Below are 22,207 nucleotides of genomic sequence, written 5' to 3' on the forward strand. Positions count from 1 at the left end.
GCCCATTGAGGGTTTTCTTGGCAAAGATACTGGAGTTGTTTGCCATTTCTTTTTCCAGTAAGGTTCTGAAGGGTCTCTTCTTCTCCCGCATTTGAATGTTAGCCCTTCATGATCATACAGCCCTTTCAATTGCTCAAATTTTATCTTTTTGAGTTTCTCTGGATGCTTGTGTTTATATTTCAGAGTTCCTCCTCAGTTTTGGTCCTTTTTTTTTTTTTTTTTTTGGCTTCCCTATTTTTCTCTTTTTTTTTTTTTGAGAGTTTTTATTTTTAGTTTACAACACTTGGTTCTACATAATTTTGAGTTCCAGGTTTTCTTCCCCCCTCCACGCCTCCCTCCCCAAGACGGCATGGAATCCAGTATATCTTCTATGTATAACACATTAGTCAAGTTGTGAAGAAGAAGTATGACCAATGGAATGAATCATGAGAAAGAAGAAACAGAACCAAAAAAACCCCCCAAAAACAAAAACAAAAGAGAAAAAAAAGGGGGGGGAAAAGGCAAGCATAAAGTGTGCCTCAATCTGCACTCAGACTCCATAGTTCTTTCTCTGGATGTAGATAGCATTCTCCATCGTGAGTCCTTTGGAGTTGTCTGCACCTTGTGCTGCTAAGAAGAGCAAAGTCTATCAGGGTTAGTCGTCACAGAATCCATATATCTGTGGTTGTGTATAATGTTCTCCTGGTTCTGCTCCACTCACTCAGCATTATATCGTGTAGGTTTTTCCAGGTTGTAATGAAGTCCATATCATCCCCATTTCTTATAGCACAATAGTATTGCATTACCTTCATATACCACAACTTGTTCAGCCATTCCCCAATTGATGGGCATCCCCTTGATTTCCAATTCTTTGGTACTACAAAAAGAGCCACTATGAATATTTTTGTACACATGGGTCCTTTTCCCACTTGTGTGATCTCTTTGGGATACAACCCTGGAAGTGGTATTGCTGGGTCAAAGGGTATGAACATTTTTATAGCCCTTTGGGCATAGTTCCAAATTGTTCTCCAAAATGGCTGGATCAGTTCACAACTCCACCAGCAATGTAACAATGTTCCAATTTTCCCACATCCTCTCCAGCATTTGTCATTTTCCTGTTTTGTCATTTTAGCCAATCTGACAGGAGAGATGTGGTACCTAAGAGTTGTTTTGATTTGCATTTCTCTAATCAGTAGTGATTTCGAGTTATTTTTTCATATGCTTGTAGATATCTTTAATTTCTTCCTCTGAAAACTGCCTGTTCATATCCTTTGACCATGTCTCAATTGGGGAATGACTTATATTCCTATAAATTTGGCTCAGTTCCCTGTATGTTTTAGAGATGAGGCCTTTATCAGAGATACTGGTTGTAAAAATTTTCTCCCAATTTTCTGCTTCCCTCCTAATCTTTGTTGCGTTGGCTTTTTTTATACAAAAACATTTCAATTTAACATAATCAAAATTATCCATTTTGCATTTTGTAATGCTCTCTATCTCTTATTGTGTCATGAATTCTTTTCTTTTCCACAAATCTGATAGGTAAACTACTCCTTGCTCTCCCAAATTGCTTATAGTATCAGCCTTTATTCCTAAATCATGAACCCATTTTGTTATATGGTATAAGGTATTGGTCTATGTCCAGTTTCTGCCCTACCATTTTCCAATTTTCCCAGCAGTTTTTGTGAAATAGTGAATTCTTAACCCAGAAGCTGGATTCTTTGGGTTTATCAGAGAGTAGATCGCTATAGTCATTGACTTCTCCATCTTGTGTACCCATCCTATTCTACTGATCCATGGCTGTTTCTTAGTCAGTACGAGGTAGTTTTGATGACTGCTGCTTTATAGTACAGTTTAATATCTGGTATGGCTAGGCCACCTTCCCTAGCATTTCTTTTCATTAATTCCCTAGATATTCTAGACCTCTTGTTCTTCCAGATAAATTTTGTTATTATTTTATGCAGCTCTGTAAAATAATTTTTTGGTAGTTCGATTGGTATGGCACTGAATAGGTAGATTAATTTAGGTAAAATTGTCACTTTTATTATTTTAGCTCAGCTTAACCATGAGCAACTGGTATTTTTCCATTTATTTAGGTCTGACTTTATTTGCATGAAAAGTGTTTCATAATTATGTTCATATAGTCCCTGGGTTTGTCTTGGCAGATAGACTCCCAAATATTTTATAGTGTCTACAGCAACTTTGAATGGAATTTCTCTTTCTATCTCTTGCTGGTGGGCTTTGTTAGTAATGTATAGGAATGCCGAGGATTTATGTGGGTTTATTTTATATCCTGCAACTTTGCTGAAGTTGTTTCAAGTAGTTTTTTTACTTGATTATCTAGGATTCTCTAAGTAAATCATCATATCATCTGCAAAAAGTGATAATTTAGTTTCTTCTTTGCTAATTCCTTCAATTTCTTTTTCTTCTCTTATTGCCAGAGCTAACATTTCTAGTACCAAATTGAATAATAGGGGTGATAATGGACATCCTTGTTTCACCCCAATCTTATTGGTAATGCATCTAACTTATCCCCATTACAAATAATGCTTGTTGATGGTTTTAGGTAGATGCTATTTATAATTTTAAGGAAGGCTCCATTTATTCCTATGTTTTCTGGTGTTTTTAATAGGAATAGGTGTTGTATTTTGTCAAAGGCTTTTTCTGCATCTATTGAGATGATCATGCGGTTTCTGCTAGTTTTGTTGTTGATATGATAAATTATACTGATAGTTTTCCTAATATTGAACCAGCCTTGCATTCCTGAAATAAATCCTACCTGGTCACAGTATATTATTCTAGTGATAAGTTGCTGCAATCTTTTTGCTAATATTTTATTTAAAATTTTTGCATCAATATTCATTAGGGAAATTGGCCTATAATTTTCTTTCTGTGTTTTGACTTTACCTGGTTTGGGTATTAGTATCATATTTGTGTCATAAAAGTTTTGGTCCTTTCACCAGAAATCCTTGAAAGTCCTCTATTCCATTCACTGTAGGATTATTATACTCAGCTCTGCAGGGTAAATTATTCTTGGGTATATGCCTATCTCTTTTGCTTTGGGTAATATTGAATTCTTCACTCTCCCCTGCTTTTTAGTAGAAGCTGACAGGCCTCTTATGATTACTTGGTCCTCAAATTGTTTCTTTCTAGGTAGTCACACTAATTTTTTTCTTTGCTATAGGAGTTCTGCATTATTAAATTATCTCTTTTTGGACTGTTTTCTAAGTCACTTTTTTGTATCTGATATCTTACGTTTTCTTATATTTTTTATGTCTTTTGATTTTGTCCTAGTACATATTTCTTAATTTCTGTTTAGTCTCTTCTAATTTTTAAGAGGTCCATTTCTTGGGTAAAATGTACTATTTTCTCTACTAAGCTACTTATTCTTTTTTCTAGAAGTTTTACTTAATTTTTTTTATTTCTTGATTCATTTTTTAGGTACTTATGTAGTACTTTGGAAAAAATTTTTTCCCTCTTTTGTCTCTGTTTGTAACTGTTAATGAGTTCCTGGTTTCTTCTTTTGGGGGACTGCCAGACCTTATAATATTTTTTTTGTACTTATTAGTGTTTTCTTTGATTGGGCTTTGCAACAGGGCCAGGCTCCACTCCCCCTACTGTGCTTTTGTATAGGGTAGTCAGTTTTGCTTAGTCTGTCTCTGAATTACCTAGTTTCTTGTGCTGACCTTTAACTCCTAGGGTTAGCTTCCCCTTCACCCTTGAATCTTGGAGATTCAGAGCATCAAATTCTAATAGCCTCCTCTGGCATCTTAGGACAGGGTGTTAGGGACCTCAGAACCCTTGGGTTTAGGGGATCCTGGTTTGAGCACTACTGCACCAAGTTGGTCACTGTTCCTCAACATTCCCTGGCCCTTTAAGATCTTAATTCTTGGCCTTCCTGACCACCTCTGTAGTTTATTCAGGTCTCTGAAGGTAAACCTTTCCCATTCCCTCTTAATTGTAGTACCTTCCACCTGTTGATTATTTCCTATTTATGCTGTATATAGCTTATTTGTACGTATTTGTTTGCATATTATCTTCTCTGTTAGGTTGTGAGCTCCTGGAGGGCAGGGACTGCCTTTTACCTTTCTTTGTATCCTCAATGCTTAGCATAGTGTCTCCTACATAGTAAGTGCTTAATAAATGCTTACTCACAGTCCTCCATTTTTATTGCCTGTTGAGACAGAGCTTTACATGTGATGTCACCCTGACTGGTTACTTGTCGCAGTGGGGGCTTACCCCATGGCATTTACTTTTCTAGTGACTACTTTTCCTATTACTATCAGGCTTCTTTCTTTCTTTTTTTTCCCAGAAGGGTAGGATTTACATTTTATTGTCATTTACAGTCAAATGTTATTTGGGTACATACTTTTGTTACATTTGCTCATTTGGGGGAAATAGAAAAAATTATAAGCTATATAATTTAGACAGCTAACAGTTGTTCACATGGATCCACAATTACTTCTATTCATTAATGGTTGATTGGAGCTTTTCCTTATTTTTTAATTAATTCATCAATGTTTAGTTTTTAACATTCACTTCCATAAAATTTTGAGTTCTAAGTTTTCTCCCCCTTCCCTCTCCCCTCCCCAAGATAGCATGCAATCTGATGTAGGCTATACATATACACTCATATTAAACATATTTTCACATCAGTCATGATGTAAAGAAGAATTAGAACCAGGGAGGAATCAAGAGAAAGAAGAAACAACAACAACAACAACGGAAGAGTAAATCGTCTACTTTGATCTGCACTCAGACTCCACAGTTCTTTCTCTGGATGTGGATGGCATTTTCCGTCATGAGTCTTGGAATTGTCTTATATTCTTGCATTGCTGAGAAGAGCTAAGTCTTTCAAAGTTGGTCATCCTACAATGTAGCTGTTACTGTGTACAATGTTCTCCTGGTTCTGCTCACTTCGCACATCAGTTCATGTAAGTCTTTCCAGGTTTTTCTGAAGTCCACTTGCTCATTATTTCTTACAGAACAATAATAGTATTCCATTACATTCATATACTACAACTTGTTCAACCATTTCCCAACTGATGGGCATCCCCATAACTTCCAATTCTTTGCTACCACAAAAAGAACTACTATACATATTTTTGAACACATGGGTCCTTTTCCTTTTTTATGATCTCTTTGGGATACAGACCTAATAGTGGTATTGCTGCATCAAAGGGTATACAGTTTTATAGCCCTTTGGGCATAGTTCCAAATTGCTCTCCAGAATGGTTTGAATCAGTTCATGACTCCACCAACAATGCATTAGTGTTCCAATTTTCCCACATCTTCTCCAACAGTTATCATTTTCCTGTGTTGTCATGTTAGCCAATCTGACAGGAGAGATGTACATAAGAATTGTTTCGATTTGCATGGATGAGGTCAGAGTTGGGAGAGCTGGTTCATCAAATGTGAAAGAATTCACTTAGAGCTTCTCTGTAGCCATTGGGAGCTTTATTGACTCAAAAGCAGCGGGCCTGAGATTTAGCAAGGAGCTAAACAAAGGCACTGATGTAGGGAAGGGACCAGACTTATATAGACAAAAAGCTACACAGCTTGTAGGATGATTTTAGGGTTTCTTATGGGGGTTGGAGATTAAGGGATAGGATAAGTCTTACAGGATAAGGACAACAATTGACACAAGATAAGGGAGATATTTTATGACCCAGGGTGGGACAGGAAACAAGGAATTCCATGGTCCAGGATAAGGGGGAAGTTAAGTGGTAACTCAAGATAAGGGGAGGAGACTTTAGGATGACCTCAGGCTCAGGAGGGGCCTCACAATGTTCTTAGGGATCCACATCTGCATTGCTCTAATCAATAGTGACTTAGAGCATTTTTTTCATATGACTACAGATAGCTTTAATTTCTTCATCTGAAAATTGCCTGTTCATATCCTTTGACCATTTATCATTTGGAGAGGAGCTTTTCCTTATGAGCTCTAGATTATTTGCTCACCTTTTGTCCATAACATCCTCACAGTCATCTACATCCACTTCTATGAAGATCACACCTGGGTACGTTTCACAAAGTAAAGTAAAGAAAGGTTTGATCATTTTGTACAGTCCACATCCTTAGCCTCTTTCGATTCTGAGTCCAAGTTTTCCGTGCCCTCGGTCTGTTTCACTATCTTTTCCCAGACACTCGAAGCGCCCGAGGCAGCAGAGGCAGCCGCGGGAAGCTGGTCTGGGAGGTGGGGTGAGGAGATGGGGATTCGGGTAATTTGGGTCATCTGGGTGGTCCGGGTAAATTCGGAGCCTGAGGCTTTCCAGAGGGTGCTTCTGTCTTCCTTTGTTCCATTTCTTTTCCTCCTTTCCTCCTTCTCTTTTCCCGGCAAACTACGGCTGATGCCACAACAGTATTTAGCTTTAGTGGTTGTGCGGGGCGAGCAAAGATCAAGGAAAAACTGTCATTAGGCTTCTAATGCATTTTTGAGGTAAAAGAAATCATTTACTGTATTTTCTCACCGGAGTTCTTTACTATTTCGTCAAGCATGAACTTCACGGATTTTCTGGAGCATGTGGGAGTTGGACAGTCTGCTTCCCATTCATAACGCTAACTTTCTTGCCGAGAAGTCAATTTGCAATGTAATTATAGAATATTTAAGCTCCACTCAAGAATAATGACAATAGAATGTGGTCATTATATTCTCTATACTTAAAATTATTTTTTACAGACATTTTTTCTTTAAACATGACCATCATCTTCCAGTATATTCCTCCTTTTTCCATACCCAGAGAGCTATTCCTTATAAGAGAATAAACAAGAAATGTGAAAAGCCTTTCCAGTACTGATCATTTTTAAACATATCGCCTCTTTGTTTCCTTGTTTGTGTTGACTTTAAAATGGGAGCAAAAAAAACTAAGCTTCATCATAAAGGGGATTTCTTCGGGTCCCACTGGCTCTGGTTGGAGTCAGAGGTAGTAGGTTCACAGTCTGCAGTCAATGTTTACCTGAGTGACCTCGGGGAATCTGCACTCTGCCTCAGTAGACTAAGATTCTTCACTTGTAAAATAAAGGGGTTGACTGGATGGCTTCTGGGGTTCCTTTGAGCTCTACATCAATGAATTTGACACCACAGAGAGAGATCTGTGAGGTCGTAGAATGAATAACCTTTATGCTTCCACAAAACGAACCTTTGAAATGTAAAGGTTTAGATTTAGCTAGCCAGGAAGTATTACTTTTGAGTGCATCTGCAAAATAAGGGTAGTAATAACACCTACATTACTTCAGGGTCAGGATTGAATGAAGGATCTAAAGAGACAGTGTCTATAAATAAACACTCACTATGGTATTCAGTGTTGAAGAGTTCGAAAGCTGACAACTTTCACACTTTGCAGCTTTGGGGCTAGCTTGTTCGTTCCTGGGACGGACTTTTTTCTTTTTTGTTTTGCCTTTCCCTGATGAACCATCAGTAAGTACCCCTGCAAACAGCTGAAATTCTTTGTTAAAAATAACCAAAACATTTCCTAATCTATCAAACTGTACGTTGTTTTTAAAATTTTTTAACTGCTCTCCAGAAGCAATGAGTCATTCGGAAGCTTGGCGAGCCTGATTTAAATGTACAGTATTTCTTCCAATAAATGGACCACCAATTTCCGCTTACTCATCCACCCCTCCTCTTTGTATAGCACAATGGAGGAAGTAGATTGCATTAAAATCGACAAATTGTTCCAATACCCTTTTCTGTTCATCCTTCTTCAGTTTCTCAGTCTGTGCAAGAACTGTCTTTTCAGATTAATTTTTATTCTACCACCAAGTCCTAGGAGAACCTTCAGCACCTTTGAATTTAACCAGCTCTAACTCCCCTCCATTCTCCAGGATACTACTTAACCCCTAGACAAATATGAGTAATAATATTTTCCCTCTAAAGCCAATTTACCAAGATATTATTTCTCTGAATGAAAAGCAAATGGCAAACACAATAAACCCTAAATAACCATAATACTGAAGGTACCTAATGAGGCAAATAATCCATTGTCTTGGTATTTGTTTTGCTTATCAGATGGCTTAATAAGAAAAGACCTACTTTCCCAGGATTTAGCTTTAAATCCAGGTAGTAAAAAGTTCTTTGCAGAGGAAAACTAAATCTAGACTGGATTGAATGAATGTAATAGGTAGAATTAAAGTGCTTTCTTTGCTTTGTTGGTAGAAATGGGGAGAGTCAAAGAAAGAAGAAATGGAAATGTGTTCCCATGGAAATGTGACCAAAGTACCTCCAAGCCAAAGGAAATAATATAGAAAAAGCCAAGGTTCTGAAGGGCAAGAACTACTATTCTCTTTTTTCTTTTTTTTTTAACCCCAGCACTAGTCTCCAAGGCTGGCAGATTGTGGCCTCTTAAATGCTTGTTGAGTTAGATTCGAGGGATTTGTTTGTGTGTTTTTGCCTTTCTTTGTATCCCTGTGCTTAGCACTGGGCTTGCACGTGGCAATCAATTAATTAATGTTAGTAGACTGACTGCATTGAAGAAGATGTCTGTACTATTTTCTGCCAAGTTACCTGCTTTTTACAGTAAAGACTAGCTATGGTCTGGACAGCTGATTCCCTGGGCTTCCCATTTAGGGAGGAAGTACTTTTAGTCTTATGCAAAGTGGGTAGGAACTCCCTCAAAAATGAAAAAAAAAATCTGGGAACCATATGTACATTAAGCAAGGATATGTAAAATAAATGCAAGGTAATTGGGCAGGGGTAGGGAGGTGGGGGGAGAGGAGGAGGGGCTTCAGGAAAGGCTTCAAGTAAGAAGGAAGGCATATGAGCAGAGCTTTGAAGGAAACCTGTAATTCCAAAAGGGGAAGAGGGAGTCCATTCAATACACAATTAAGAAGATAGAATTCTTAAATGAAGAAAGGTCAGTGAGTCAATTAGCATTTATCTCTGGCCTTCTTTACATAAAAAAAAAACTCACTTGTTTTTAAAATCCTTAACAAGAAAGAGGAAAGAGAATGGTTTAGAAAACATGCCCCATGATAGTGGGAAGGTGGGACATTCTTCTTCTGGAATTGAGTGTTTAGTGTTTTATAGTCACATAAAAAAATTTAAAAAGTCCCCAAAGCCCACAACCCCACCAAGAGAACAAAAGAGACAAAGTAGAAGAGGGAGAGCGGACCAAAAGGAGACCCAGTTTAGGCCGGGACCCACTCAGCTTTGCACAGTGTGTGTGCTCCTGGGATCCCCAAGAGCAAAAAGCTCCCCTCTACCAGCAAGGTGTGGGAAGAAAATAGTGAGCACCCAAGCTTTAGGGCAAGGCCTCTGGGTACTTCTACCCCAGCCCAACGGGGAGGTCTTGCAGTTATATTGAATATGGCTTTGAATTTTAGTGAGGGAGGGATAGGGTTACACACACACACACACACACACACACACACACACACCCTAAACCACATAGCAGCTAACTCTTTTCGCTACCATGCTTAAGGGTGGAAGATAGCCCAGACTTTCCAGAAACCCTTTGGAGGTTGAAATTTGGGGATCATGTCTCATAACTTTCCCCTATGCCCACAACATTTTAAGATTTATCCAAGTAGTATTATTGCTAGAAACCCTAAGTTTCCTTGCTTGTCAAGGCTGAAATAAAGGGTCATCCACCCCAGACAAAAGGATAATTTGGGTTCCACTAGGCCCTAAGATTCGATCACTTGATCTCCTCTTAAGTATCAATGGGGAAGCAACAAAATCTAATTTGCAAAATTACTGGAAATGAGGCAGCTTTGGCAAAGAAAGGTAAGTGGAAGTGGTAGGAGAGGGACCACCCCAGGCCAAAGGCACATGAGAGAGGCAAAGCCAAGGTAGCCTCTCACCACAGAATAGGAAGGGCAGGAGCTATGTACTTAAACATCCTTCTCTTGGCCAACCAACCACAGGGTAAAGCAAAAGGAGAAGGGTAAGATAAAGAGTTTAAAAAAAAAAGAAAGAAAAGCTTTAAAGCTTCCCATCTCAACTTCAGATCAATCAGACAGATTGAGGGAGCTGATTGTTTTTTTTTTTAAATTACCTCATTCTCCTTCCACACTCTTCCAATTCACTCCCCAAGAACATTCCCTTAACGGCACAGCCTGTTTCTCCTTCCTAAGACTTCTGAAGCAGATTTGGCACATCTGTGGCAGGATGAGGAATTAAGGGTAAAGACAGACTTAACAAGGGGTGGCAGGTACACACTAACTTGTGAATTGAGTCAAAAGTCCTTCAATGGTCCCTGCCCTGGAGATGCAGGAAGAAAGGTCTACTTTGAAGGATTCCTTTGTGAGATGCCTCTTTCTCCAAAGGGAATGTGCCAATGTTACCAACATTCTTTTCTTCAAAACCAAAATATCCATTAGCAATAGGTAGAGAGAAGAAATAAGAACTTACTACTTGCCCGTTAAAAATTTTTTTCTTGTCCACCAAAAAAATATTAAAAAGGAAGGACCAATCAAAACATGAGAGCTTTGATAGACACTATATACAATGAAACCAACTGTTAATTTGTCCCATGGCTTTTGATGAAGAAATCTCAAACTTTCTCCAAACCTCTATATAGGACCAGCAGCTCTGGGAAGATCTGGCAAATGAAATAATCTGCAGCAGTTTCTTAAGGCAGGAGAAATTGAGACATTCTATGCAAGTGACTGAGTCAGACTCCTTAGGAGAAACCAGAGTCAGAGAGGGAAGGGCAATATTGGAAGAGGTTGGGGGCTGAGGAAAGGAAGGCAGCACATATAGGGCTAATAGGGCAGGAGGCAGCCTGGCACTTGGCACAATAGGCCATCAAAGGAGGGGGTAGAATCATCAGTCCATTTCACCACCATAAAATAAAAGTACATATATTATAAACCCATATGAAGTTTGAAACAGTGGTACTACATATTCAGCATTAAGGGTATCCTTTCAATGGTTCCATTTCACCCAGGTCCCCAGATTGGTCCAGTGTCCTATTGTGGTTTCCCCTCTCATTCAATGTTATCTGCCAATTTCATCTGTGGACCCATGCTGCTCATCTGAATGTCCTCTCAGTCAGGTTTTTTTTATGTGATTTTTTGGTTCCTGTCAACAAGAGGGAGGGTGCTATCATAAGAGCGGCTGCTTTAGCTCCAAGAAGCATTATTTAAATTGACCTGAATGTCTGATTTTTTCCACCTTTCCTGCTCCAGCAGCTTCCAAAGTTCCTTGTGTCTTGCACACTTCCTTGTCTGTAAGACAAGTGCTGCTCCCCAAATCAGACACAAGCTCAGGAGATAGAAAGCAAAAGACAGTTCTGGCCCTTGAGGAGCTTATAATGGAATGGGGGGAGACAACAAATGAACCAATATCTATGAAAAAAACTATATAGAGGACAAATAGGACATAATTAACAGAGGGGAGGCATTAGAATTAAGAGGGATTGGGAAAGTCTTTCTGCAGAAGGTGGGATTTTAGTTGGGACTTTAAGGAAGCCAGGAGGAAGAGATAGAGGAACAGCATTTCAGGCACGGGGGACAGCCAGAGAAAATGCTCAGGGACAAGAGATGGAATGTCCTGTTTCAGGAACAAAAGGGAGGGTATTGTCGCTTCATTACAGGGTACATAGGGGTGGGGAGTAGGAGGTGTAAAGTATAAGAAGACTGGAAAGGTGTGTGGAGAAGACTAGGTTATGAAGGAATTTGAATGCCAAACGAGATTTTTATTGATCCTGGGAAGTTATAGGGAGCCACTGGAGTTTATTGAGTATGGGGGTGACATGGTCAGATTTGATGTTTAGGAAAATCACTTTGGCAGTTGAATGGAGATGAATAGGAATGGAAAGAAACTTGTGGCACGCAGACCAGTCAGCAGGCTTTTGCAATAATAGTCAAGTCCTAATAATGCTAACAAAAAAAAAACTAATAAAAAACCCCAAATAGGGTCACAAAGAGTAGGACATGACTGAACAATGACCTACTAAGGCGTTGTTGGTGGAATTGTGAAATGATCCAACCATTCTGGAGAGCAATTTGGAACTATGCCCAAATGGCTATAAAATCATGCATACTCTTTGACCCAGAAATACGCTACTAGAGATAGAAAGAAAAAGAAAGAAAGAAAGAAATAAAGAAAGAAAGAAAGAAAGAAAGAAAGAAAGAAAGGAGGGAGGAAGGAAAGAAAGGAAGGAAGTAAAGAAGAAAGAAAGAAAGAAAGAAAAAAAAAGAAAGAAAGAAAGAAAGAAAGAAAGAAAGAAAGGAGGGAGGAAGGAAAGGAGGGAGGAAGGAAGGAAGGAAGGAAGGAAGGAAGGAAGGAAGGAAGGAAGGAAAGAAGGAAAGAAGGAAGAAAAGGGTCTATATGTACAAAAATACTTATAACAGCTCTTTTTGTGGTGGCCGAGAATTGGAAAATTGAGGGGATGTCCACAAATTTGGGAATGGCTGAACAAATTGTAGTAATGTGATGATGATAGAATACTATTGTCCTATAAGAAATGACAAGCAGGATGCTTTCAGAAAAACCTGGGAAGACTTAGATGAACTGATTCAAAGTGAAGTAAGCAGAACCAGGAGAACATTGTACTCAGTAACAGCAATATTGTACAATGGACACCTGTGAATGGCTAAGCTATTCTCAGAAATACAATGATCCAAGACAATTCCAAAGGACTTATGATGAAAAATACTATCCTCCTCTGGGCAAAGATCTGATGGAGTCTGAATGCATATCGAAGCATACTTTCCTTAAACTTTATATTTCTTGGGAGGCTTTTTTGTCCTTTCTTTCACAACTGACATATGGAAATATGTTTTACATGACTGCACATGTATAACTTTTATCAAATTGCTTGCCTTCTCAATGATGGGGAAGGGGAGAGAGAGAATTTGTAACTCAAAATTATAATAAAAGAAAGATTAAAATTGTTTTTACATGTAATTGAGAAAAAATAAAATATTAAAATTTTTAAGTTGAGGTGATAAAGGCCTGAACCAGAGTAGTAGCATGCCAGTGTCAGAGGAAAGAAAGGGACATATTCCAGAGATGTTGCAAAGGTGAAATCAACATGCTTTGGCAACAGATTAGATGAGGAAGGGGCAAGTTGAGGATGACAACTAGCTTGTGAGCCTGTGGGATTGGCATGGTAATAGAGAAGTTTGGAAGGGAGAAAGGGCTTAGGGGGAAAGATGAGTTCAGTTTTGTGTGTGTGTATGTGTGTGTATGCATACATATGTATATATGTGGTGTGTGTCTGAACTAGAAACCACAGACACAGTGTGCTTCCTAGATATAGAGACTCCAAATACCTCTCTCCATATTTTCTTACCTGGCTTTTAAGTTTGCGTGGAAGATTAACTAGGGAGATAAGAATCCTCACCCTGGAGAGCTAAGACTAGAAAGGAATATAAATTAACATGAATGTTTTCATTCTGGGTTCATTAAATTGATTTTGAGGATCCTTAACAGAATTTTATCAGTGAATTAGTGAGTCCTTATTTATCTGGAGTTTTGTTATTGTCAGGTTTGCACCTCTCCCATTGGAATATTCTTAGAGTGACATTTTATTGGGGCCATTTTTCTTCTATTCTTATAGTAAATTCCTGTGTAGCTATTCTAAACCCTGTGAGGTATCCACCCAGAATAGACTGCCTTTAGACTGGAAAAACCATCTGGGAAGAACCTGGAGCAGACTAGAGAGAGGTAAATTCCTTGGGCATGGATTGCTGTGTCTTAGCACAGGAGCCAGTCTCTGGCATTTATAATTGCTTTGTAAATATTTGTAGAATGAATAAAATACTGACCTATAAGGGAAATAAGAACTGCTAATCCTCAAGTCAAAAATGGCCTCAGAGCCAAAGTGGGAGAGTTGGGCCTTCACTGGTCTTGTCCTGTTCTGTTAGTTTGCCCTTCTTTTGTCTATATGTCCATATGTCCATACATGTACACACATAAATATGCATGTATATACACATATATAAACTATATCTATAACTATAAAAATATATACACATTTGTATTACATATTTTTTTGGATAGACATTTAGCAGATTGCCCATAACAAAAAATACAAGTAAGTATATAAAACAGTTCTAATTCTGGAGCCCCAAAATTTAAGTGTATCCAATGCATGTAAAAACAATAGTGCCTTGAGAATTATAGGCCTTCAAGAATCATTTGTTAAACCATTTTCATATGTGTTTTTGGTCTTCCAAACTAGACCATGAATTTTTTGAGAATGGTGATCTTGTCTTTCATTTTTCATGTTTTCCCCACTCTTGCCTAGTACATTTATAAGCACTAGGTAGAATTTTTTTTTTAAACCAACCGTCTCACATCTTTATTTGAAAGGCACAGCTAGTACAAGCTTAGTACAGTGTCTCCATTCCTCCTTTGTATTAGGTTAATGAACACCAGAAGCCGACAAGTTTGTCTAAAGGACTATATACAAACACGAAATTGGGGGAAAGGGGAAGGGGGCTTTTTTTTGGTGAATTTTTCTTTTTTTTGTTTCTTCTTTTAAAGGACAGGCTAGAAGACTGAAAGAAAACCAGACAAATGCGGTACCCTCATCTTTATTTGTGGGCATGGGGTGGGGGAGGAAGTAGGTCCCCCCAGCCCTCTCCATCCAGCCTTCCCTCCCCCACATGCCTGCTGCTGAGCTCTCCCGGTGCCTGGACCAAAGCAAAGGGGCTCAGGTCCCAGGTTAGGTGTGTGATGGAGCAGAGCCTAGGAGGAGTCAGGCAGGCAAATGGTGGGAGGGAGGAAAGGAGGAGGGGGACAGGGCAGAGCCTCTACATGGTGGGGGAGGGGTGGGGGATGGAGGGGAGGAACCCGGGGCCGGCTGGCATCCGTGATTGCATGCAGTACCAGGAGGGGACTGGGGAACTGCTGTGCTGGGTGCGCAGCAAACAGGCCGAACAGGGGTAGCGGGAAAGGGGGGGTCGGTTACATATGTGCACAGGGAAGGGGGGGAGGCGCTTGGAGCTAAGGTGGGTTCATTCTTTTATTCCCTTCCGACCCGGTCCGGTCCCATTCTCACCCCAAGGGATTTAGGGGAAGGGGGTGGCAGGGGGCAGGGGAGCAGTCAAAGCTATGGGGCTGGGGGCGACGTCTTAGATGGGCCAGCTGGCACCAAGGTGCCAGAGTGCCAGCAGCCACCATAAATACCAAGCCTTTTTCCCCACCCCCAGTGCTGTGCCTCTAATCTGACTTGTCACCATCGTCGTCCTGGTGGGCATCCCCATCATGCCCATTCTTATCCTCCTTAGAGAGGTGGGCCTGAGAGCCCAGGGCAGAAAGGGAGAGAAGGCCAGTGCCTGCGCTGACAGCTGGCAGAGACGGAGGCTGCAGGCCCACAGGCAGCGGAGTCAGGGGCAAGGCCAGGGCCTGGAGCTGCTGCCAGATGATGGAGTTCAGCTCCGGAGCAGTGACCTGCTTGGCTCGCTCAATTGCCCCCAAGACCTGCTGTTGGTGCTCTTGTGAAAGGTAGGGCAAGACTTGAGCACAAATTCCATTGAGCCTCTTGACGAGTTCAGCCTGTTTGTGCATTTCAATGTTGAGGCCATAGGACATCTCATAATACATAACGTAGTGACGCTGCATCTCCGACTTCTCGCTAGCCAGCTTGTCACACTCCAGCTTCAAGCTGTGGTACTGTGCTTGTAGGAGCTGAAACTCATCTTTGATCCGGTCATAGGAATCTGAGGTTGTGAACTTTAGCTGCTGGGGCAGGTGTGAGGAGCCCGAGTGCCTGCTTTGTGGAAACATCATGTCACTCGTGGGGGGTGGGGAGGGGGGGAGGGCTGCGGGCCGAGGGAAGGCAGAGGCCGCCGCACCAACGCCGACGCCCCCGCCGCCGCCTCCTCCCCGCCGCGGCCCCGGCCCGACTCCCGGGCCCCGGCCGCCGCTGCCGCCTTTGTCCCCGCCCCGGCGCCGCCGCTCAGCGCTGCCGCAGAGCGCCCCGGCCTCCCGCCGCCGCCGCTCGAGCCGCCTCCTCCGGGCCGCCCGCCCTCCGCCGCCGGGCCCGCTCCCGCTCCCAGCCGCTGCCGGGCCGGCCGCCGCTTCCTGCCTCCCGCGGCCCTCCCGGGCTGCCGCTCCTATTGTCTAATGGCGGCCGCCGGCGGCTGGCGGCGGGGGTGCGGGGGGAGGTGGGGGGGGGGGGGCTGCGGCAGGCCGCGGCAGCAGCAGCTCCGGCCTCGGCTCCGTCGGTCCGGCTCCGGCCTCAGCCGAGCACCAGCAGCCGCACTAGGTAGAATTTAAATAAGAAGTTAAAAATAAATAAAATCTTACTGAAACCGAAAACCGCTCAAGTAAATTTGGTCTTGAAAAAGGTCTATACATTTTTAATGTTAAGTTTTGAAGTCATAAAGTCCCCACTTTCCATCCTGAACCTCTCCCCCTCCAAGAACCCATCTGCCATCAGTCAAAGGTGATGGAAAGAGGTCATCTCAGCACTGAGTGTTTGTGTCTCTGAAAATATATTATATGGCCTTCTTTTCTTCATAATAACAGAATAGTAGATTTAGGGCTGGCTACAGAGATCTTAGGGGTCAGCTCAGACACATAACCCATCTCTCCCCACTTTTATAGGTAAAGAAACTGAGTCCCAAAGAGATGAAATGACTGGCCCAAGGTTACAAAGGTAACAAATCCAAGATCTGAATCCTGGTCTTCTGGCTCCAAACACATGCAGACTTTGTAGCACATGGTCTCAAATAGCTGCTTCTCTGACCAAAGTATTTAGTAATTTACATTTTATACAGTACTTTGCCATTTACAAAAAGCACTCTATATATTTTCTTCTGACCCTCACAACAAACTGGTAGGTGTGCAGTGTAATTATTATCATCCCTATTTTACAAATGTATTGTCATCCTCATTTTATTTCTGCCTCTAAATCCAGAGCTCTCAGTGCTAAACCAAAACACTTTCTCAGGCTCTAGTGACTTCTCAAACTTGTCCAAAAGGTAAGTTGACCAATTCTTTGGTAAAGGAGACATCCTTGTTGAGATCACCAAGTGAAGTAGTATAGACAGAGAATAGAAGAGGGCCCAGGACAGAACCCTGAGGGACACCTCCAGTTAGAGGCTGTGATCTGGAGGAAGATCCAGCAAAGGAGAGAGAGAAGGAGTGGTCAAATAAGTAGGAGGAAAACCTGGGGAGTGTGATGTCCTGAAAACCTGGAGAGAAGAAAGTATCAAGGAGGAGAGAGTGATCAACATTTGTCAAAGGCTGCAGAGAAGTCCAAAAGAATGAATAGGCTTTATGGCAACTAAGAGATCATTATTAACTTGGGAGAGGGCTGTTTCACTGCAATGATGAGATTGGTAGCTGGATTGTAAGGGGCTGAGATGGAGTGAGAAGAGAGAAAATGGGGGTACATATAGTAGATGGCCTTTTTTGAAGAGTTTTCCTACAAAGGGCAGAAGAGATATAGGATGACAGCAGTTTTTTGCAGGCTACAGGAGATATAGGCGTGTTTGTAGGCAGGAGAAAATGAGCAAGTAGGCAGGAAGAGCTTAAAAATGAGTGAAAGAGTGGGGACGACAGAGGGGACAACACGTTGGAGGAGATGGAATGGAACAGGATCACTTAAACAGGTAGAAGGGTTGGCCTTGGTAAAAAGTAAAGCCACTTCATCATGTGAGACAGGGGTGAAGGAGGACAAAGTGTCAGAAGGCACTTGAGTGAGAGGAGATGAGGAAGAGGGGAGAAGAGAGATTTCATGGCAAATGGTCTCACTTTTTTTTTTCTGTAAAATATGAGGAAAGGTTCTAATCTGAGAGAGGAGGGGGAGGGGGATCTGTGGGAAGTTTGAAGAGAAGTGAAAAGTTTTAGAAGAGCCACTGTGAAGAATGGCTTAGTGAGTTGATAATGGAGGAATAATAGTCTTGCCTAGGAGTAGTGAGTGTTCGGTTGAGATTATGTAACATAAATTTACAGTGGATCTAGTCAGAATGGTTACATAATTTCCTCCACCTTCATTCAGCAGCACTTGTGTAGGCAGGCTCAAAGGAGACAAATGGTGGGAGTGATCCAAGGCTGAGGCTTGGCTGGATCTAATAGGCAATATGATACAAGGCTAGGGATTCAAGGATGGAGGACAGTGTAGAGTTGAATTGGTTTGCAAAGAAGTCAAAATAAGAAGAGGAGAGAGCAACCAGTGCAGGCAAGATGGCTTGGAAGAAAACTGAGAAGTCAAGGGATTGCAGATCACAGTGCAGATGAAGGCAGAGGGAAAGATGAAAAACCAATAGTTTATAGTCAGATAAAGGGATATCAGAATTCTTGACCATGGAGGTGGTGCATTTGTGGGTAATGGCAATTTCTATGGTATGACCATCTTTGTGTATAGTTGAGGTTGAGGTTAGGGGGAAGAGTAGCTCATGAGAGGTGAGTAGGTTAAAGAACTGAGTGGTTAGGGTATTTGAGGGAGAATCACTATATATGTTAAAGTACCTTCATATGAGGGTTAATATGAAGTTGTAGAGAAGAGAAAAAATGTAAGCCATATGTTGAATTCATTGAGGAAGGAAGGGGAATAACTTGGAGGTCTATAGACAACAGCTACCAGGATTTTGATTGGGTGGTAGATATGAATAGCATGTACCTCAAAGGAAGAAAGATTACTAAGTGAGGAAGGAGAGAAGTAGCTATGTGGTGCAAAGAGTATTCCACTCCCTCACCTTGACCAGAGAGCTAAGGAGAATGAGTACACTTAGCACTGGGTGACTAAGGAAGCTGTGTCATTAGGGGAAAGCCAAATTTCTTTCTTTCTTTTTTATACAATTAAAAGATGTCTTTATTCTTGATAACAAACAACAGCAAGAAAAACTCTTTTTAGGTTTTATTAGAACATTTTCTGATTTTTTTTCAACATTCATTTTTATAAGATCTTGAGTTCCAAATTTTTCTTCCTTCCTCCTTCTCTTCCCCCCTCCCTAAGATGGCAAGCAGTCTGATGTTATACATGTATAATCATATTACATGTATTTCCACATTAGTCATGTTGTGAAAGTAGAATCAGAACAAAAGGGAAAACCACAAGAAAGAAAAAACAAAAAAAGTGAAAATAGTATGCTTCAATCTGCATTCAGACTCTATAGCTCTTTCTCTGCATACGGATAGCATTTTCTACCATCTTTTGGAGTTGTCTTGGATCATTGTATTGCTGAGAAGAGCTAAGTCTATCAAAGTTGAACATGGCAAAAAAAAAAAAAGTTGAACATTGCACAATGTTACATATCCTTTGGCCATTTATCAATTACAGAATGGCTGAAGTAGTTGAGGCAGAGGTATATGAATGTAATGGAATATTATTGCACCATAGGGTATATTGGAAAGGCTGGGAGGAGTTAGGATAAAACTTTGGGGTGGAAGGGTTGAGGGGATGGGAATGAGAAACCTAATGATAGGGGGTGGATGATGATTTAGAATGTAAGTTCTTAGAGGGCAGGGACTATCTTCCTTTTGCTTATATTTGCATTCACAATGATTAGCACAGTGCCTGGGCCATAGTAAATGCCCACTCTATCTAGCTATCTGATTGCATCTAGCCTCCTAAATCCTGTTCCCTCTCAGAAAACTGGCAAGGAGTCCTACATAATAGGTGAGGAGATAATCCTATCTTCCATCAGCCCTGTCCTTGAGAGATTGGACCAGGAAATAGGACAGAAACTAGGGTCTCCCCAATTTTAATAATTGGCTATTAATATGAGAAAAAATAATTTCTCTCAGTACTGTTCTATTTCTCTTTTCCTACTGCCTTCCTCCTCCCTCCTCAATCCACAGGCTACTTTCAAAGATTACAATTTTCAGAGAAGGTGCCCATCTTCATTGGTAGAGGAAGTTTCCTCACCCTCAACTCCTCAATACCAATGAGTCATAGGTCCAGTTTCTATCCCTGGCAAGGAGTCCTACATAATAGGTGAGAAGATAATCCTATCTTCCATCAGCCCTGTCCTTGAGAGATTGGACCAGGAAATAGGACAGAAACTAGGGTCTCCCCAATTTTAATAATTGGCTATTAATATGAGAAAAAATAATTTCTCTCAGTACTGTTCTATTTCTCTTTTCCTACTGCCTTCCTCCTCCCTCCTCAATCCACAGGCTACTTTCAAAGATTACAATTTTCAGAGAAGGTGCCCATCTTCATTGGTAGAGGAAGTTTCCTCACCCTCAAGTCCTCAATACCAATGAGTCATAGGTCCAGTTTCTATCCCTGGCAAGGAGTCCTACATAATAGGTGAGAAGATAATCCTATCTTCCATCAGCCCTGTCCTTGAGAGATTGGACCAGGAAATAGGACAGAAACTAGGGTCTCCCCAATTTTAATAATTGGCTATTAATATGAGAAAAAATAATTTCTCTCAGTACTGTTCTATTTCTCTTTTCCTACTGCCTTCCTCCTCCCTCCTCAATCATCATCATATTCTTTGAGTAGGAAAAGGCCTTAGAGATCACTAGTATGAAAATATCATTTTATAGATGAGGAAACTGAGGCCTAGAGAAGGGAAGTGACTTGGAAAAATAGCTAATTAGTGGAAGAGGCAGGACTCGGACACAGGATTCCTGACTCAGCTCCTGTTTCAGCAATATGATGTAATGGTTCAGCTCAAGAATAAGGGTGCTCACTGTTTCCTTTTTCCTCATCAGAATGTATGCTTTTTGAAGGCAAAGACAATGTTTTGCTTTTCACTTAAATGAAAAATATCTTATCTAGAGGATGGTATGCAGTTACATGGACTTTACCCAGAGCTTGTCCAACAGTCAATAGATGCATGGATAATGAGGTGTTTCCACAAGCAGGAGAAGCAGGAGAAGGAGAACAAGACTGGACTGCCTTTGAGGAAATTATACTTTGCTTTTAATGATCCCAAATTCTCTTCAAAATAAATACCCAATTTTTAATAGCAATATTCTCCTGGTAACGCTGTGGTACTGTGAGTCATAGAATACCACAAGCTCTGAAGAACGAAAGTTAAGAGTCACCCAGAGGACAAAATAGATATGTATCGTGGGCATGAATAATATATGAGGAATTGCTTGTTGGGAATTACTCAAAAGAAGTGAATAGTGCCAGAGGACCCAGGACTGCAAAAGAAAGGATGCCAGTCAGTGTGTGAGAGCAAAGGATCCACAATGGAGAGATAGAATGCTCCACTGGCATCCATGATCAATGCCAAGAGAACTAGGGAAGTACCTCAGAATGTGGGGTAGTATCTTGTGGAGGACTTGGGGGTGGATAAGAATAGAGTAAGATGAGAGGGCATAATTGTTGGTGGAGTTGTGAACTGATCCAACCATTCTGGAGAGCAACTTGGAACTATGCCCAAAAGGCTATAAAACTTGCATATGCTTTGATCCAGCAATACTACTACTAGTACTATATCCCAAGGAGATCATCAAAAAGGGAAAAAGACCTATATGTACAAAAATATTTATAGCGGCTCTTTGTGTCATGGCAAAGAATTGGAAGTTGAAGGGATGCCCATCAACTGGGGAATGGCTGAACAAGTTGTGGCATATTAATGTAATGGAATAATATTGTTCCATAAGAAATGATGAACAGGAGGATTTCGGAAAAACCTAGAAAGACTTACATGAACTGATGTTGAGTGAAGTGAACAGAACCAGGAAAACATTGTACACAGTAACAGCAACATTTTTCAATGAACAACTTTGATAGACTTAGCTCTTCTCAGCAATGCAAAGGTCTAAGACAATTCCAAAAGACTCATGATGGAAAATGCTATCCACATCCAGAGAAAGAACTATGGAGTCTGAATGCAGATTGAAATCTACTATTTTCTCTCCTTTTTTTGTTTTGATTTTTCTTTCCCATGGTTTTTCCCTTTTTTATGATTATTTTTTCACAACATGACTAATATGGAAATATGTTTAATATGATTGTACATATATAGCCCATATTAGCTTGCATGCCATCTTGGGGAGGAAGGAGGGAGAAAAAAATAAAGATGGGAGGGCATGGGTTGGTTTTCATCTGCACCATTGAAAGAAATATTGACATTGATGAAATTATACTTCTGTTGAAGTATCAAAGTCAGTCAGTGTGGAATAGTATAAAGATGCAATGAATAGGGATCAGCGGGCCTGTGGAACCCTAGGTGAGTCTTTTTTTTTTTTACCTTGTGCACTTTTTACTTTCTTCACCTGTAAAATGAGAGGGTTGGATAAATAATCTTTTATAAAGTATATTCTAGTTTTGTTTGATATTTCAAAAAATTCAGTATTATTTTATGATCTGATCCATATCTTTTTCCACCTACCACCCCCTTCCTACAGTGAGAAAAAAAA

General features: G+C 40.8%; 1 protein-coding gene and 1 non-coding gene across 2 annotated transcripts; both read right to left on the minus strand.

Moving 5' to 3' along the window:
• Positions 1–14,700: 14,700 nt before the first annotated feature.
• LOC118828201 (TLE family member 5-like) lies at positions 14,701–15,749 on the minus strand. Its single transcript, XM_036734658.1, has one exon. The coding sequence runs from the start codon at positions 15,659–15,661 to the stop codon at positions 15,092–15,094; it is 570 nt and encodes a 189-aa protein (XP_036590553.1). The 5' UTR covers positions 15,662–15,749; the 3' UTR covers positions 14,701–15,091.
• Positions 15,750–16,304: 555 nt separating this feature from the next.
• On the minus strand, positions 16,305–16,380 carry LOC118835075. Its single transcript, XR_005009426.1, has one exon. It is a non-coding gene; the product is annotated as a small nucleolar RNA SNORD83 (small nucleolar RNA).
• Positions 16,381–22,207: the final 5,827 nt, after the last annotated feature.

Source organism: Trichosurus vulpecula, chromosome 1 (assembly GCF_011100635.1).
Source record: "Trichosurus vulpecula isolate mTriVul1 chromosome 1, mTriVul1.pri, whole genome shotgun sequence".
In the NCBI taxonomy this organism is placed as follows: Eukaryota; Metazoa; Chordata; class Mammalia; order Diprotodontia; family Phalangeridae; genus Trichosurus; species Trichosurus vulpecula.

Excerpts from the sequence above, each read along its gene's own strand:
- LOC118828201 (XM_036734658.1), bottom strand. The coding sequence starts at position 15,661 with ATGATGTTTCCACAAAGCAGGCACTCGGGCTCCTCACACCTGCCCCAG.